Source organism: Podarcis melisellensis (assembly GCF_964234715.1).
Source record: "Podarcis melisellensis genome assembly, chromosome: 8".
In the NCBI taxonomy this organism is placed as follows: Eukaryota; Metazoa; Chordata; class Lepidosauria; order Squamata; family Lacertidae; genus Podarcis; species Podarcis melisellensis.
Window position 1 is genome coordinate 17,838,542 of NC_138540.1, and position 17,388 is coordinate 17,855,929.

Below are 17,388 nucleotides of genomic sequence, written 5' to 3' on the forward strand. Positions count from 1 at the left end.
TGTCCCAATGGGAACTAAGCCTGCTTCCTGGATTTTGTTTTTCTTGGTCACACCCTTGTGGCGTGGCAGAAGGTTGCCAACTGCCTTCAGCAGATAGGAATCTGGATCCTCATCTCATCTACTCAACCACTGCTCCTTGTACAAGAGGCACTTTAGGACTGTACACCAGGTGGCCACTCCTGTCCCCATGGCTGCTTGTCGCCTTGCAGGCACCTACTTAGTACTTTTCAGGCTGCCCCTGGCTCGATGGCAAAGTCTTCTAGCACCATGTGGACACCCGAGAGGCCCTAACCCAAGGGTAGCCAATGTGGCGCCCTCCATAATTTTTGGACTACAACTCCCATCAGCCCCAGTTGGTATGACCAATAGCCAGGATGATAGGAATTGTAGTACAAAACCCCTCATGTTGGTTTCTTTTGCTCCAAGAAACTGTGAAGAACAAGCCTTGGTTTATTATTGTGGCTTGCCTGAAGTGAAACAAACCATGATTCCTGGTTTGGTGGCAACATTGAGCCAGGGATCGAGGTTTACTTCCTCTGTGTGCTGGTAGAGAGGAAGAAAAGGAGCCCAGATAGTTTAGGTCAGACATCCCCAAACTCGGCCCTCCAGCTGTTTTGGGACTACAGCTCCCATCATCCCTGACCACTGGTCCTGTTAGCCAGGGGTGATTGGAGCTGTAGTCCCAAAACAGCTGGAGGGCCAAGTTTGGGGATGCCTGGCTTAGGTGAACTAGACCTCTGGAGTTGTAGCCAACTGAAACTCATGGGCCTAAGTCATGCCCATTCATTTCAATGGGCCTACTCTGCACAGGAATAGCACTGCATACAACCCCATATCTTAGCCACAGTGAAGAAATCTTAAAATGTTACATCTGTTTTAGGCCTTACACTCTCTGGCCCTATCCATAACCTGCAGTTGCTGAGAGTCTCAATGATGAGAACTTTTAAATCACAGGTGAGGCTTATGGCTGCATCCACAATAACACCGACTTTGAAGAACTCAAGCTGGCTGGGCTATGAATGAACCGCAGAGCCAGTAATGTAAGTACAACCTGCAAATCAAGTTGCCACCTATTTTATAATTTAAAGCGCCTCATCACAAACCCCAAAGTTTATACTCACAGGTCTGAGGAAAGGCTTCTGAACTTGTTTGGTGAGGATGTGGAACATATCGACTGTTTCTGTCGCCAGGGCCAGGTAAGAGCGCGACACCCTCTCATCCTGTGCCAGCTGAGACTGCCGTGCTTGTTGCTGGTCCTAGAAGAAAAGGGGCTGCAAATCAAACTGCCTCTGCCTCAGCATCAAATAAAACAAGCAGCTGGTATATGTTATCAAATTTCCAACCATATCTTCCAGCAGCAAGACACCCTTGCTTCATCTCATTGCTCCCACCCCCATATCACAAAGCACCAGATGCAACCAACATTAAGTTGCTATTAATTATTTTATATACTGCTTACTTGCCAAAAATGGCTTCTAAGCAGTTTACAAATATAAAATCAATAGCAAAATCCAAACAAGACACAAATTAACAATTCGTAGTGTTAAAAACACCCACAACTTTAAAAACCAATGGAACAAGTCTGTTAAAAAACGGAAACATTAAAAGTTTAAGTTTTTTAAAAAACCAAACATTAAGTTCAGGGGCATGCTCGCCTAAGCCTAAGATGCTTGCACATTCAAGAGCCAGCAAAACACCAATACTGATGGGGGTTATTTCAGTAGGGAGGGCATTCCACAATATGAAAAACACCAATGAAAAAGCTCACCTCTAGGAGTCAATAATAATCAGGCTATGGCAAAAATTAACAGGGTTCTATCTGTTGATATTTAATGCCCTTACGAGATAGTGGAGGGGAAGATGCTTTTTCAGATAACCTATCCAAAGTTATGCAGGGCTTTATGTTTAAGCAGCCAGGCCTTAAAACTGGCTCAGAGCCCAGGTTGTTGAAGGCAGGTGCCAACCCTTATTGTGATACACTGGGGCACTTACTGCATAGAAGGTGGGGTGTATTAACTCAGAAAATGGCAGAGGAACCTCCAAATGGAGACATTTGCTCACCCTGGGGAGCAAGTCCCAATGCTCTTTGTTTTTCATCTCCTCCTGCACTTCATGGATGCGTTTTAGGGACTCCAAACTCTCGTCCAGCAAGAACGTTGTGTCATTGATCAGCATATTGATGTAGCGAACAAATTGCTTCCCAGAGCTAGAAGAGAGAGAGAGATGGAGAGAGACAGAAGCAGAGAGTTCTAATGGAGATGGGATTCCTTGGTTCCAATATAGCAGAACGACTGAGCTGCAACCCCAGTGCTGTTACTTGGATCTGGCAGAGGTTCAAATCCCTGCTCAGCTATCTGTTACTGCTGTGCACCAGTTTCCCCGCCCACAAAATGGAAATGGAACCTACCCCACAAGACTGTTGTAAGAAACACACAAGATTTAGACTAAATGCCTTTAATACAACTATTTATCTGTAATCCTGAACTGCTACCCTGCTCTTATCCAGTGCATCAAGTCAAATTAATTCCCCTTTGGGAATTCCTGCACAGCTCTTTAAAAATGCTCTACCCAGGGGGAGGCGCAAATACCAGACTGAAATGAGAGAGAAGGGAGGAACAGATTGACTGGCAGCACCTATCCCAACATCTCAGGCAAAGGCCTTCTATATCACTAGGTAAAGGTAAAGGTACCCCTGACCAACAGGTCCAGTCGTGACCGACTCTGGGGTTGCACACTCATCTTGCTCAAGAGGCCGGGAGCCGGCGCTTGTCTGAAGACAGCTTCCGGGTCACGTGGCCAGCGTGACTAAGCCGCAGCTGGCGAGCCAGACCAGCGCAGCACATGGAAACGCCGTTTACCTTCCCGCTGGAGAGGGGTCCCTATTTATCTACTCGCACTTTGAGGTGCTTTCGAACTGCTAGGTGGGCAGGAGCTGGGACCGAGCAACGGGAGCTCACTCCGTCGCGGGGATTCGAACCGCCGACCTTTCGATCAGCAAGTCCTAGGCTCTGTGGTTTAACCCACAGCGCCACCCGCGTCCCTATATCACCAGGTACCTGATCTTTTTAAACTGGAGATAGTGGGGATTGGACCTGGGACCTTCCCCATGCAAAGCAGGTGATCTCTAACCCACTGAGCTATGGTCTCACCACAAAAGATGAGGGCCAGTCTAGAAACCCTTAAGACCCAGTCCCTGCCATGCTGAAAGCCTTCTAACTCACTTGAACTCTTCCATGAAGGTGCCATGGTGAGCTATATTCTGCCAGAGGCTTTTGAAGATGGTGCTGATGTGGTAGCGGATTGTAAATTTGTCATAGAACTCGCTGGTGGCTCCAGTGTGTTCGACATCTGGCGAGGACAGAGGGAAACCGTAAGTCAGACAATAAATCCACCACTTTGAAGTTAGAACGGAAGGGATGTACCCTCTCGCCTCCAGACTGGCCAGAAGATCAAGAGCTACCCCTTGCCAGTATCCAAAAAGAACATCAAATCCAGGAGAAATGGCCCCAGTCATTGGCCAGAGGTCCAAGGGATACTGAACTGTATGTAAAGACATAGAGATCCCAACTCTATAATCAGCCAGGGCGATCAACACCACTTCACATCCCAGGGCAGTGCTCTGCGTTTAAAGCTGAACACAAACTGTGAGTCAGGCAGCAGCTAACCTGTATAAAACTTCATCAGCGACGGTACAAGCAACTTGGTGGAGAGAGGATGGTTCTCAATCATCTCAAAGAATTTCTGTGTCCGTGGCTGGACAGCCGGGTTCGTCATAAACATCACCTCCACCAGCTTCGCCACCAGGTAGGGGTTCCGGATGTAGTTCTGGTTGCACAGCATCACAACGAGGAACGTCACAACGTCTTGGGTGCAAGGCTCATAAAGTACCTGAGGAGAATATCTGGCAACAGGGAGTGGGGTAGGATGACAAACGGGCAAATGAGAAAACGGTCCTGAATGGAGAAGCACAACAGCAAGGTAAGAAGAAAGCTGCTGGTTCAGCCCAAAGGCCTGTCTAGTCTTGTTGCCTCAGAACATGGAAGGCTGCCTTGTAATGAGTCAGATCTTTGGTCCACTCAGCTCAATACTGTCTATGCAGACTGGCACCAGCTCTCCAGTGTTTCCGGTAAGATGTCGTCCTGGGCGCTTCTTGCAGATGCCAGGAAGTGCTGTAACACAGCCCTTCCCTTAAGACACAGGACCTTAGGAAGCTGCGTTATACAGGGTCAGACCACTGGGTCCATCTAGCTCAGTATTGTCTACACTGACTGGCAGTGGCTCTCTAGGGGCTACCAGGAGATGCCAATGGGGATCAAACCTGGGACCTTCTACATGCTAAGCAGATGCTCCAAAGCTGAGCGAATGCCCTTCCTGCTATTTCCATACAGTGACCAGATGCTTCATGGAAGCCAACAAGAACAAGGTGGCAATATTACTTACTGTACAATAAAAAATAAAAATTCCGCGACATCTTCCACATAAAACTCAGGCAACGCTGCAAACACTTTCGGGACATCAGGGTTTAAAGGCAGTTTTATGCTGTGAACACATGGATGAGAGAAAGACCATTAAGCGCCTTGGGGCAGGAATCTTTCATAAATAGCTTTCAAAACTCTGCAAAGGGTAGATAACTGGCTAAGTACGCCACCGTGAACCAGAAGCCACATACATGGAAAGCAAATTCACAGCCATATAAATACATTTTAAGGGTCATGCAAAAAAAAAAACAAGTTAAACCCTACACTCTTTTAAAACAAAGGTATATGTATGCAATTTGTATCCGATTTCTTGTAGAGGTTTCATTTTAAGAGTAAGGGAACAAATCAAACTTTCCCAACCTGGTGCCCTCCAGCTGTTTTTGGAATACAATTCCCATCAGACCCATCAATAATGGCCTGCGATCAGGGATGATGGGAGTTGTAGTTCAGAGACATCTGGAGGGTATCAGGATGAGGAAGGGTGACAAGAGAAGGTCACATTCAACTAACGTCTTGTCACACTAAAATTAATAGACAAATTAATCATGTTTATTCATTTGACTGGGCCTACTGCAAGTAGGACTAACATTGGATACACATCATGGTGTCAGGATGAAGACTTCCTCCTCACTGACTTCAGGCTGCTTGGGAAGTGAGATGTTTTTATAAACTTCCCCATAAAGCATTATCTAGGCTTTTCAAAGCTGGTAACTGAACAATGGCCTCACCTATAGGAGACATTTTGGGGGCAGACACCTACTGTAAATTGGCAGGAGGTAGCTAGCGACTTGTCCAGCACAAAAAAGGACACTGGGTGAGATGAGGAGATCTCTAAATGCGACTCACTTGGGATAGGCAGGGTCTAGGATCCGGAGCAAGAGCTGGATGACCATGCTGTAAAAATTCAGGCACCTTCTAAGGAAATTCTCGTCTAGGAGGCCGGCATCTGCACAGGCTTTGCACCGCACCAATTTCTGCACAGAGAAGTTGCCAAAAGTTAAGCAAAAGCGCCACCCTAGAAATCAAGATTTCCCACCTGCCCATGCATAAACAAAATATTGCACTCAGAACAGCAAAGCATTCAAGTTGGGAGAAGCGTACTCTGAAAGAAGCAGTTCAATAAATGTTTGTTTGGGTAGGATGAACTGATTATACAGAGCACAAGAACGCAAGAGCCTGGTGGCTGGATCAGAGCAAAGGCTCATCTAGTCCAGCACCCTGGTCTTCACAGTGGACAACAAAGACAGGAGCTCACAAGCAAGGCAGAAGGGCAAGACTCTCACCTGCTCTTGCCCCCATCCCCACCCCAGCAACTGGTATGCGGATATATGCCACTTCTGAACACAGAGGTTCTGCTTCATCATCCCTGCCTAGGGTCGCAACAATGAATTAAATAATAATAATTATGTGTTCTGTGAAGGCTTCTCATCGGCCCTGAAATCTCCTGCCTATCAGCATCATGGGATGACCCCAAGATCTAGTAGTATGAGAGAAGGAGAAAACTCTTTCCCCAAACACTCCATGTGATGCGTATGTTTTCTACGCCTCTATCGCATCTCCCTCTTACGCCTGCAATCCTATCCAAGTTTACTAGCTCATCAAACCTTCACGTAGGCAATCAGCACCCAACATACACATTCAAATTTCCGTAATCATTTGTAGTCAAGGTTGGCTCCCTAAAACCCTCAAGGTGAAGCTGGAGCAAGGGACCAACTGGCTTTTGCCCGATTGCAGCTTACAAACCTTGAGCTGTGTTTTGCAGCGCTTTAGCATTTCTCGATGCCGTGTGGCCAGAGGAGAATCCTTCCACTGAGTTTCATTATTCTTCAAGTCCTCCACGGTCCTGTAAAAGTAAACCAAACGAGAGGAAAAAAATAAAAATAAAAATTGAGCAATTGTGGCAAAGGCAGAGAGCGCAAAGCACCAGAGAGGAAGAGGTAAATGAAACAGGACCTAGGAAGCTGCCTTATATCACATCAGGCCATCTAGGTCAGTACTGTCTATGCCAACCAGCGGTGGCACTCCAGGGTTTCAGGCAGGGGACATTCCCAGCCCTCCTTGGAGATTCCACTGGGGATAGAACCTGGGACCTTCTGCATATGAAACAGATGCTCCACCACTAAGCTATGAACGTATGAAGCTGACTTATATCACATCAGACCATTGGTCCATCTAGCTCAATACTGTTGACATTAACTGGTAGCAGGGTTTCAGCGAAGGAGTCTTTGCCCATTACTACTTAGAGATGCTGGTTTGTAGGTGGCTGATGAATCTTCATTTGCTTGAACTATAGCTGGTATTATGTGTGAACCAAGCACTCTTCCTTAACTATGGTTTGTTTGACCACCCCAGAAGCTCATGAAACTATAGAGGCATGAGGCAAGAGCAGCTGGACAACAAGCCAAACCTTTGGCAAAACAAGCCATGGTTAGTTTGATCACCCATGGGACAAACCATGGCTTAGAGTTGCATTAGAACTAAGCCGGCATCCATTTCTCCCCCTACTCAGCCCCCACAACCTCCCCTCAGCTGATTGCACCCAGTCCTAGTTCCCTCCCGATACTGTGCATGCACACTACAGTAAGCATCCTCTTGCCAAGTTATGCTAGCGATTACTCAAAGCCACCTTTAGACCTCAATGAACAATGAGGCCATTGGTGGCCTGCAGAGCTTTCTGGGAACTGGCACGGCTCTCCAAGCAGACAATGCCTGCAGAGCTTGAGATCATCGGCAGAAGACAGGCTCCCCGCTTCCCACAGCCATCTGGATCTACCAAGCCAGCCGCATGATGAGCCCCCATCTGCAGTCACAACCTTTCTGCCACACATCAGCCAGCTCAGAGCTCTGTGGGTAACAAAAAACTGAAGTGACTCAAAGAAGGCAGGAGAAACTGGCAGACCGTTATCAAAAGTGCTTGGGAGTCTGGAGATGCCTTATTTGTTTCATTTTTGTTTACTTAATAAAATCTTTTCACTGCTCGATTGTAAAACAAAAACCCTCAAAGCAGTTTGCAGCAAAATTTAAGTAATGAGATTATCGGCAAAAACAAACTAAAGCATTCAGAAAGTAATTTAAATCGACAACAGGCTAAAAACGAGATTTAGAAAATGTCAACATTCTACATGTCTTCCTCACCTGTTGAGCTCCCGGATGGCCCTCAGTCGACGGATGTATCGACGGCAGCTTGGCAAGATAGACAGGTGATGGGCATGGAGGGTCAGGAAGAAGCACTCTGTTGGAAATTTCGGCTCAGAAAATAGGGACTGATCCCTAGCTGGGGAAAGGAGAGGGAACAGGATAGAATTGAGAAGTTAGGGTGCATTCAGACATGGGAAATATTAAGCTAAGCTTTCCTGGTTATAGTACTAAAACTTTCGTCCCAGTTTTCCAATGTTCCTTTCATGCCTGTTACGTTTTGGACTGATACACTGGCATGCTGGACTAAATTCCATTCACATCAGTGGGCATGGTGTGGCACAACACCAAATGTTGCTGGGCAATGTTGCTAAAAGGTTATGCTTTTAAAGCTGGTATCTCCCATGCCCTTAAGTTATACAGTGGTACCTCGGGTTACAGACGCTTCAGGTTACAGACTACACTAACCCTGAAGTAGTACCTCAGGTTAAGAACTTTGTTTCAGGATGAGAACAGAAATTGCACGGCGGCAGCGGGAGGCTCCATTAGCTAAAGTGGTACCTCAGGTTAAAAACAGTTTCAGGTTAAGAACGGACCGCCAGAACGAATTAAGTTCTTAACCCGAGGTACCACTGTACAGCACCTATGTATTGACTGTGTTGATGCTGACACTGCCTGGACAGCAGACGGATATAGCTGATACCAGTGCAGAAAGTGGTGATTGGGAGAACAGGGGAACCGCCATGCAGCATGGAATATTCCCCCCATGTAGCAACATACAGAAATTGCCCAAAGCCATGCTGGGGAACCTGTGGCTCTTCAGATGTCATTGGGCCACGGCACCCAGCATCTCTGACTCTTGGCAATGATGGCTAGGGGGATAAGAATTGGAGTCCGGCAACATCTGGAAGGCTGAAGGTTCCACATCCTTGCAGTAAGGAATCTTATAAATGAAATAACCACTATCTGCCATGACAAATGGCCTTCTCTCATTTGCTTTGTAAAGTTTTAGCCTCCGGTGGTGGCTCATGTCCTGGATGCAACTGTTAACTATGGGTGGGAAAAAGCATGTTTCTTCTTAAACAAGTTTCTAGACCTTAAGGCTGCAAAGCTAGATATGAAAAGTGTGCATGGGACCAACACAGAGTGAAATCTCAATGCCAGGAGTCAAGCAAGATTTCCTGTGTTCTAGATAGTTCTGTCTATTCCACAGACTACTGGAAATTCAAATGACCAATACATTAAAAACAATATTTAATTTCAAAGGTCCCACAACTCTATTTTCCTTAAAGCATAAGTGCTAGGTTACCTTGGAGCAGAACTTCTAAACACATAGCCCAGAATAAAACAACCCACAAATTTGCTTTTGCACATCTGCCAAGGAACAAAAAGGTGGAGACAACAGCAGCCATCCGTAACTCACACAGCTCAACCATCCAGCTGCCAACATCCTCCATGGTAGCTTTCACTCGCGTCTCATCCGCTGGGAGTACAATGCGGCACCGAGGATGGAAGATGTAGGAGGGGTCAACCGTCTCAAGCTTGATCTTCGTGCTCAGCTGCTGAAGCACCCACAGGAAGTTGAGCATAAAGCCGTCTGTAGAGACCAATCTGTCGTCTGTCTGCAAGTCCAGGAGAAAGGGAACAGAGTGCTATCTAAGAACGGGAACTTCAGGGAGATAGCACCGTATCTGAAGCTGGGCTTAAGGGTATCTTAAAGACAGCCTTCCCGCTTGTGAACCTGTCTACGTAGATCGGGGGTGGTGGAACCCTTTTAAGTCCAAGGGCCGCATTTCCTTCTAGGCAACCTTTTTAGGGGCCACATGCTTCTGGTGCACAAGCCAGAGACAAAAAGTGGGTGGGGCAATTAATTCAACTATTACCTTTGTACAGTAGGCAAGCTTCTACACACACTCACACATCTGTCTTTATCCTCCACCCAGGCAAGCAAGAGGCATTATCAGAGCTCAAGGATGCATTCCAGACAGGCACAAGCACTCAAGGAAGGTGTGAAGAACAGGTGGCAAAAGGCAGAGTTCTAAAGGCCAAACGAGAGGCCTGGAAGGCCACATGCAGCCCCTGGGCACAAGGTTCCCCCACCTCTAATTTAGAGCATCGCCAGAGGGTTTGCTCAGAGTACAGCTGGCAGTGTGCCTTTGGAATTACCCTCCCCAGAACTGTTTGCCTAGCGCCTGCAGAGCTCTCAGCTGCTAAGCCACAGATTTTACCTTGGCCAGGTGCTCCCTAGCTGGTCTGAAAAAAGCCACCATCTCTCCCAGCTTCATTTCCCCCCCCGCTTGCCTATTTTATAGGCATATATATATATATATATATATATATATATATATATATACACACACTGCACAATAAACTAAGTATCTAGGCAGGGAGTATTAACACATCCATAAAGCAGCAGAAAAAGACTTGACACCTGGACAGCGATACACAATAACCCATGGACTGAGATACACATCAGAAAAGGACTTCCGGGTTAGCGCGATCGGCTAATGGCGGATTCCCTCCTAGCTCTGGAGGGAATCGGCTCTGCTGAAGACGGGTCTTGCCGCGCCGGCGACGCGGGGACCCTTAGAAACCGCAGGCTCGGATGCCTGCGGACTTGGTGACTCGGTGGGCACCTTAAGCGCCCTCCCCGACCCACGAAGAGCCTTTTTAAAGGCTACGGAGAGGGTACGGAGAGTGGCTTGGTGCTGTGAGTAGACCGCTACTTCAGTGGAGCGAAGCCGCGAGCCATGGCCGGAGAGCGCTGACTTTTTTCCCAAAATTTGGACTGAAACAAACAACCCGTGAGTAGAATGGAATTCGGATTTTAAAAATTTTACCTTTGAATTCGGCACGACCGGGGGATGTGTTAAAGGGAAGTCCGCACCCTCCCCACCTACAAAAGATCTAAAGCAAGGACCGGAGAACTAAGGTGGAGAGATCACTGTGCTTTTGGAGTTAAACAAAAGATTATTTCCATGAATTTGATAGAAGAAGCTTTTGTGCTGGAGAGTAAGAGAGGAACTTTAGAAGTTTTTGTGTAACCCCCCCCCCTGGACCCGGGAGCGTCCTGCGTGTGAGCCTGAGGAAAAAGAATAAGGAGTTTGACAGCTGTCAAAGGAGCTGTCAAACGGGCGGTTAAAGTCTAGAACTGTATTACTTAATATCTCTCTGGACTAAAGGTGTTACATTTAAATTGAAGTGGTTGGAAACAAAGTAATTATAAACAACAAAGTAACGGATTGTTGGAAAAGGACTATTGGAATTGGAATCCCCCTAGAGGGAACTAGAGACATTACAATGGCTGCAGAGGGAAAATTACTGGCAGAGATAGAAAGAATGTTTTTTCTCGTGGGAATTCTACAAGAGCAGAGCATGGCTATGAACAAAGAACTTACGACCTTGAATTCTAAAATAAGCAACTCTGCTGAAGGCACTAAGGATTTGACTGGAAAAAAATCTGCAGCTGAACCAGAAGAGACATCTTTGGAACTGGTGGAGAAGGAAGAAGGAGGAGAGAAAGTTCAGGTGGAAAATACCAATCAGAAGCCTATATTGTCAGGAAATAAAGAAGAAGATCTCTGGACTACAAATCTGCGAAAGGTGAGAAAGATAAAGGAAGAAGTCCCTGGAGTATCTGGAATACTGGAATTTAAAGGAGCAAATAAACATGATTGGGACTTCCTCTTTAAGGTTGAGTATGGGAGACCAGCTGATCTTTGGCAGCAACTGCTTTCAACTGTTTTGGAGGGAAGAAAATATGAGGCGATTGTGACAGAACTCCTTCGAGACCTGAGGGCCAACAAAAAGGACTACCAACAAAACCGACGGAGAGAGACTGACAGAGATTTGAAGGCCTCGGATGTGAGGAATCCGGGCTAGGAACTGTTTTTTGTGGACATTTGTTTGGGAAGGGACGGAAACGGGGGTAGAGAGGGAGGAGGAGAGCAGAATTGTAAAAATTTATGATTTTTGTGTTTGGTCATTATGACCTTTAGTTTAATATAAAAAGGGAGAAATTCGTGGAAGAGAATTTAGGTCGACCTTAGAAAAAGGATTTAATGTTTATAAGAGAATTGGATAAGTAAAATTTGGCCTAGTAAAAAGAGTTAAGCTTAAAAATAACAACAATATTTTAAGGACGAGGGACAAGAACTTGCTGAGCTAATTAATGGAATTGGGATGTAGGAAGGGGGGGTGGGGGGAAGTCAAGGAAAGGGGGTAAAGAAAGTAAGGATATGAAATTATACATGTTTTGTCTTTGTCTTTTTTGTGTGTGTGTGATGTCTTTATAAAATGTGAAAAGCCAATAAAAAATTATTTTTTTTAAAAAAAGAGATAAACATCAGAAAAGTCCTGTGTAAGCAAAAGGTGTTTGAAAAATGCAAGTAGAAATGGGGATTGTTTACAATTAATAGGCAAGGAATTAAACAACCTAGGCTGGAACACAGTATTTTATCATTATCCTGCCTGACAGGGACTCAATGTGGCTTACAGCTATAATAGAAACAGCTAAAAACTTTTTTTTGGGGGGGGGGACACACCAACCATTAAAAAATAATTAAACACTAAACCTGCTATTTCTTGCAGAAGACAAATGCCACGTGGCACACTTAACAGTGCCTCTTTGGCTGAACATAAAGATCGGGCAGTTATATAATGTGCGGGGATTGTACTGATTTACCTGTTGAGAGGATTATAACTAGACAATGCACAATAAGTGCTTACAACACTTAAAAGCCCAAGATAAAAATATTATTCTCTTCCCAGCTCCAGCTTTTATTTATGTAAATGTTCTGAAGCCACTTTTTCAGCCCTGTTTGTGCCACCCCCTCCCAAAAAAAACCCATGGCCCTCAAGTCTAACACTACAAGATACAATTTAGCCAGTTAGATGCAAACAGACATTACTTTTTTTATAAACAACAACAACAACAACAGAAGTAAATCAAAACTCAAGGAACAGCCAGCAAAAAAAAGAAAAGGGGAAATGGTATGTTTAAAAACTGCTGTTTCAGTTGCAATAGCTTCTGCTCTGATTTGTATGGAGTATTTAAAAGCTGCAAACTTTTAAATTTTAAAAGCTGCAAGATTAATGGGCATGGACTAAGCAAAATTACAATTAAAATGTCATGACTTGCTGGTTATTGACAAGTCAAGGCTCCAACATTGACTGTCAAAGCAAGTAACACTCCCACTTCCCCAAAGGGAAACAAAAGTGGCTCACTAACAGGTAGCAGAGGACATCCTGGGATGTCAGGAGGGGCGGGGCATAAGCAACAGAAACATGAGAGGAGGAAATCAAAGACTGCTGGCTGATATCCTTATGCAGAGCAGATGGACAAGCACAGCGATGCAAGGGCTGACAATATAAAACTGAGGACTAGAGGCTTGGTTGCAGGAAGGTCAATGCAGAGGGCGCAAGGGGGTGCTCATGGCAACAGAAGAGACAGCCGAGTTTACGATTTCAAGTTGATCAAAGAGGGGAGAGGGACACAATAAATGTGCTAACAGGCTTTCACGACCAATCTGGATTGCGGGCACAACTTCACCTGCATCTGGGCCTTCTTCATGTTGGCGTTGACCATGGCTGCCATGTAGCTGAGAGCTGCCTCTCGGGTTTCTCCGTTGAGTAACACACTATGCAGGATCTTAAACAGCTCTTGCTGAAGATTTTTACAAAAGGAAAGTCAGAAAAAAGTTAACTGAGCAACTGAAGCTTTCACTGAGAAACAGCTGTGTAGCACAGCCTTGGATATCTTGGGTTCCCATCAGCCCCAGCCAGCATGGCTAGCGGTCAGGGATGATGGGATTTGTGGTCCCAAAAACACCAGGTGGGCACAAGGCTGGTGCAGAGAAAGGTGACATTCACACCATACATTTACAGCTCTATGATACCACTTTAAACAGCTGTGGCTCCCTCCAAAAGAATTTTGGGAGCTGTAGTCTGTTAAGGGTGCTAAAGAGCTACAATTCCTACAGTGGCTTAACGGTCAGTCCCTCTTCACAGCGAATTCTGTGAACTGTAGCTCTGTCAGGGCACTAGGGGTCTCCTAAAAACTCTCAGAACCCTTAACAAACTACAGCTCCCATAATTCTTTGGGGTGGCGGCCAAGTGGTATCATAGTGCTTTAAAAGTATGGTGTTAATGTGGCCAGGGTCTTAGCATAGTTGGCATATTCAGTTACACAGCAGCTGTAGTCTTTATTCCCCTAATGCTTCTAGATTTTAAGATGGCCTCGCAAGTAAGGCTTGTATCCAACTCAGAGTAGACCCATTTAAATAAATGGGCATGTTAGTTTTGTCCTTCTGTGGGTCTGCTTTGAGTATGACTAGAACTGGATTCAACCCTAAACCTACAACTTTTAACTAATCAGTTAAAAGTAATTAAAAATATTTTAAGTGACTACACTTAGGCCCATAATTAATGAGGCAACACATTTAAAAATGCAAATTTTTAAAAAAAATATTAAATAAATAAATATGCAGACAGCAGCAGTCATCTGAGAAAATGAATTCCTCCTTCGCTCTCAGGCACAGGAAATAACACCTGTTGTAGCAGGAACCATCTAAGCATCAAAAGCGATATTCAGCAAAGTTTTACTCAGAGCCGATCCACTGAAATCAATGGACCTAACTGGGTCGTGTTTATTCATTTCATTAGGTCTGCTCTGAGTCAAATGTACCCCTAAACATTTTGTAAATCTTTGTACTTTTGTCCATTTACTGTATGTATTTTTCCTGATTTGAACTATAAAATGGTAATTTTCTTGAGTTAAAAATGAGAGTACCCCTAAACATTTTTTAGGGGGGGGGAAGCATTGGATAAAATTATCCATAAGAATTAACAACAACATTCGAAAAGTTAAAATAAGAATAAACTAAGAACAGATTAAAACTTGGAATGACTTTCTAAATACATTGGTACCTCGGAAGTCGAACGGAATCCGTTCCAGAAGTCTCTTCGGCTTCCAAAACCAAGACACGGCTTCCGATTGGCTGCAGGAAGCTCCAATCAGAAGCTGTGGCGGACGTTCGGGTTCCAAAGAACGTTCGCAAGCCGGAACACTCACTTCTGGGTTTGCAATATTCGGGAGCCAAAATGTTCAACTTGCAAGGTGTTCGGGATCCAAGGTACGACTGTAGCAGAGTAGGCTTGCTTTTAAGCAGGCGCCAAAAACTGTACAGTAAAGGCACCTGCTTGAGGTCAAGGGTAGACTCACTGGGATGAACAGGACCTAGGTTAGTCATGTCCATTCATTTCAGTGAGTCTGCTCTGAGTATGGTTGATGCTGACTGAGAGGCTTAGCAAAAACATTTTATCAAACAAGATAAAAAGCAGCAAATTCCTCTTCAGCACACCTACCCTTGCGGACTCCAGGTAATGCTGCAAAGACTGGCTAACCACCCTGGTGTTTTCGAGGGTAATGGCAGGTCCAGAGAAATATTTTTCGACCACTCTAGGCTGCAAGGAGGAAAGAAAAAAAAAGTCAATGAACAACACAGGTATGTTTTATTTAAAGTACATGTAAAGACCATGTTTATGGGCAGAATCAATTTCAAGGCAGCTTATGATATAGAAATGCAATAAATAATTAATGATATAGGTAAAGGTAAAGGGACCCCTGACCATTAGGTCCAGTTGTGACCATCTCACTTTATTGGCCGAGGGAGCCAGCGTACAGCTTCCGGGTCATGTGGCCAGCATGACTAAGCCGCTTCTGGCAAACCAGAGCAGTGCACGGAAATGCCGTTTACCTTTCCGCCAGAGCGGTACCTATTTATCTACTTGCACTTTGACGTGCTTTTGAACTGCTAGGTTGGCAGGAGCAGGGACTGAGCAACAGGAGCTCACCCCATCACGGGGATTCAAACCGCCAACCTTCTGATCGGCAAGTCCTAGGCTCTGTGGTTTAACCCACAGCACCACCCGCGTCCCCAATTAATGATATACAGCATACTTAATAGCGGTTAAAATTAGACTAACACCCAACAAGCCCAGAATTAAGTAAACTAAAAACCATGGTTTGCATCTAATGCTAGTCCTACTGTGAGCAGATCTTCTGAAATGAATGAACATAACTAGCTTAGGTCCATTCATTCCAATGAGTTTATGTAGGACTTAGTTGGATACAACTCTATCACTTGCCATAAAGCCAAAAAACACAAACTGGAGCAATGGCCAGTGAGAACCAACACGTTTAAAGGTCTCTCCTGAATGCTTGTAGTGATAAGGCTTGGTGAACTCCCAATGGAAACATATTCCAGAGGTGTGGGGCCAGTACAAAAAAGGCCTTGTCCTGCATGCCTGCTGACTTAACAGCCCTCTGCAGTGGGTGCATAAGAGGTTGCAAAAGGAGGGAGAATCTTTTAAGGTAGACCACAGCAGACTAGACAAAACTTATTTGCTGTAGCAGAAGATCTTTTTGCTTTGGTCTCATTCGCTCATCACTTACATCATCTTCAGCAAAGACAGAGAGACTGAAGAAAGCCCCAAGGTAAGAGAGTCTTTGCAGTTCCCGACCTGTCCCGGGGCTCAGAGACTTCGGCAGCCACAAAGGCAAAGACACAACCTGTGGGTACAAGAGGGTGACAGGGAAATGACTGGCACGTGGGTTGGAAGGTTGTAAATTGCTCTGCTGCCTGATTGATCGCCCCTTGCTAGAATCTGATGGATGCTGAGCACTGGAAACCAGCATTAACTCAAAAGGAATTGTAAGAACAGGTTTTCCACTTACCAAACTGCAGACGGGGTGAGATTTCCCAAACTTGATTTCACATAGTTCACCTAAAGCCTAAAAACAGAAACAAAAATAAATGAGAGAAACAAAATGATCCAAGGGCATTTCTACACAGGTTCTTTGGCTGACGAATGGGAAAAAAGAACAATATGCTGGATGGAGGGCTCTTAAAAGAGTTGCATCTTAAGAAGGAGTCTTTCTTTGGACTCTTCCAGTGGCTAGCTTGTTATGACAGCTATGTGTGACCTCCTGGTTCAAAATACCAGCTATCACAACCTTGGGAGAGGGGCTCTAGTCTTCATGCCCCTGCGAGTGGGCTTTCCAAAAGGCTCCTGGCTAGCCACAGAGGGAAATAGGATGATGGTCTGGATGGCTTGAGAGCTTAACCTGGAGAGTTGCTTGGGAGTATGTGCAGTCATGTCTCAGAAGTTATCAGAGGTAGATCAACAGCTCCTATGGCCTATAAGCAGTGTGAATACTCTGGGTTGGCTAGTCCTAGTATATTTATGCTGGGGACCTGACCTCCCACTCAGCATAAGAATGTAAGAAGAGCCTGCTGGATCAGGCCAATGGCCCATCTAGCCCAGCATGCTGTTCTCACAGTGGCCACCCAGTTGTCTGTAGGAAATCTACAAGCAGGGCCCAAGTAAAAGAGTACTTCCCCTTCCTGTGGCTTCCAGCGATTGGTATTCAGATGCATTACTGCCTCTTGGCCATGAAGGCAGAGCAGAGCCATCATAGCAGGACATCCTGAGAACTCCAGATTTTCCAACTCAAACAACAGCTGGAGCACACAAGCTCCAGGTCTAGATTTCTGAGCCAGGCCACAACAGTTTTCCCCTCCCCAATTTAAGTTGGAAGCAAGTTCTTACAAGGGGTGAGAGGACAGCCTGCCAACTCTATAACAGGAGTGGGGAACCTGTGCCCCCGCCAACTCCCAAGAGCTTCAGGTAGCACAGCCTACAGTCAGAGATGATAGGAGTTATATGGCTAACCTGATCCAAAACACTCACCCACCCCACTCACACATGAAAA

At 45.4% G+C, this 17,388-nt stretch overlaps 1 protein-coding gene across 6 annotated transcripts in view; it reads right to left on the reverse strand.

Moving 5' to 3' along the window:
• UBE4B (ubiquitination factor E4B) overlaps positions 1 to 17,388 on the reverse strand; it is a 68,320-nt gene that overhangs the window by 7,116 nt on the left and 43,816 nt on the right. For all 6 annotated transcript variants that reach the window (XM_081923448.1, XM_081923447.1, XM_081923451.1 and 3 more), the window contains 13 exons: positions 16,351 to 16,407; positions 16,069 to 16,185; positions 14,979 to 15,077; positions 13,165 to 13,278; positions 9,037 to 9,235; positions 7,614 to 7,752; positions 6,222 to 6,321; positions 5,325 to 5,452; positions 4,441 to 4,539; positions 3,666 to 3,901; positions 3,222 to 3,348; positions 2,062 to 2,206; positions 1,122 to 1,256 (listed from right to left, as the gene is read on the reverse strand). In XM_081923448.1, the coding sequence (XP_081779574.1) occupies positions 1,122 to 1,256; positions 2,062 to 2,206; positions 3,222 to 3,348; positions 3,666 to 3,901; positions 4,441 to 4,539; positions 5,325 to 5,452; positions 6,222 to 6,321; positions 7,614 to 7,752; positions 9,037 to 9,235; positions 13,165 to 13,278; positions 14,979 to 15,077; positions 16,069 to 16,185; positions 16,351 to 16,407 (1,695 nt within the window). The remainder of the gene's footprint in view (positions 1 to 1,121; positions 1,257 to 2,061; positions 2,207 to 3,221; positions 3,349 to 3,665; positions 3,902 to 4,440; positions 4,540 to 5,324; positions 5,453 to 6,221; positions 6,322 to 7,613; positions 7,753 to 9,036; positions 9,236 to 13,164; positions 13,279 to 14,978; positions 15,078 to 16,068; positions 16,186 to 16,350; positions 16,408 to 17,388) is intronic.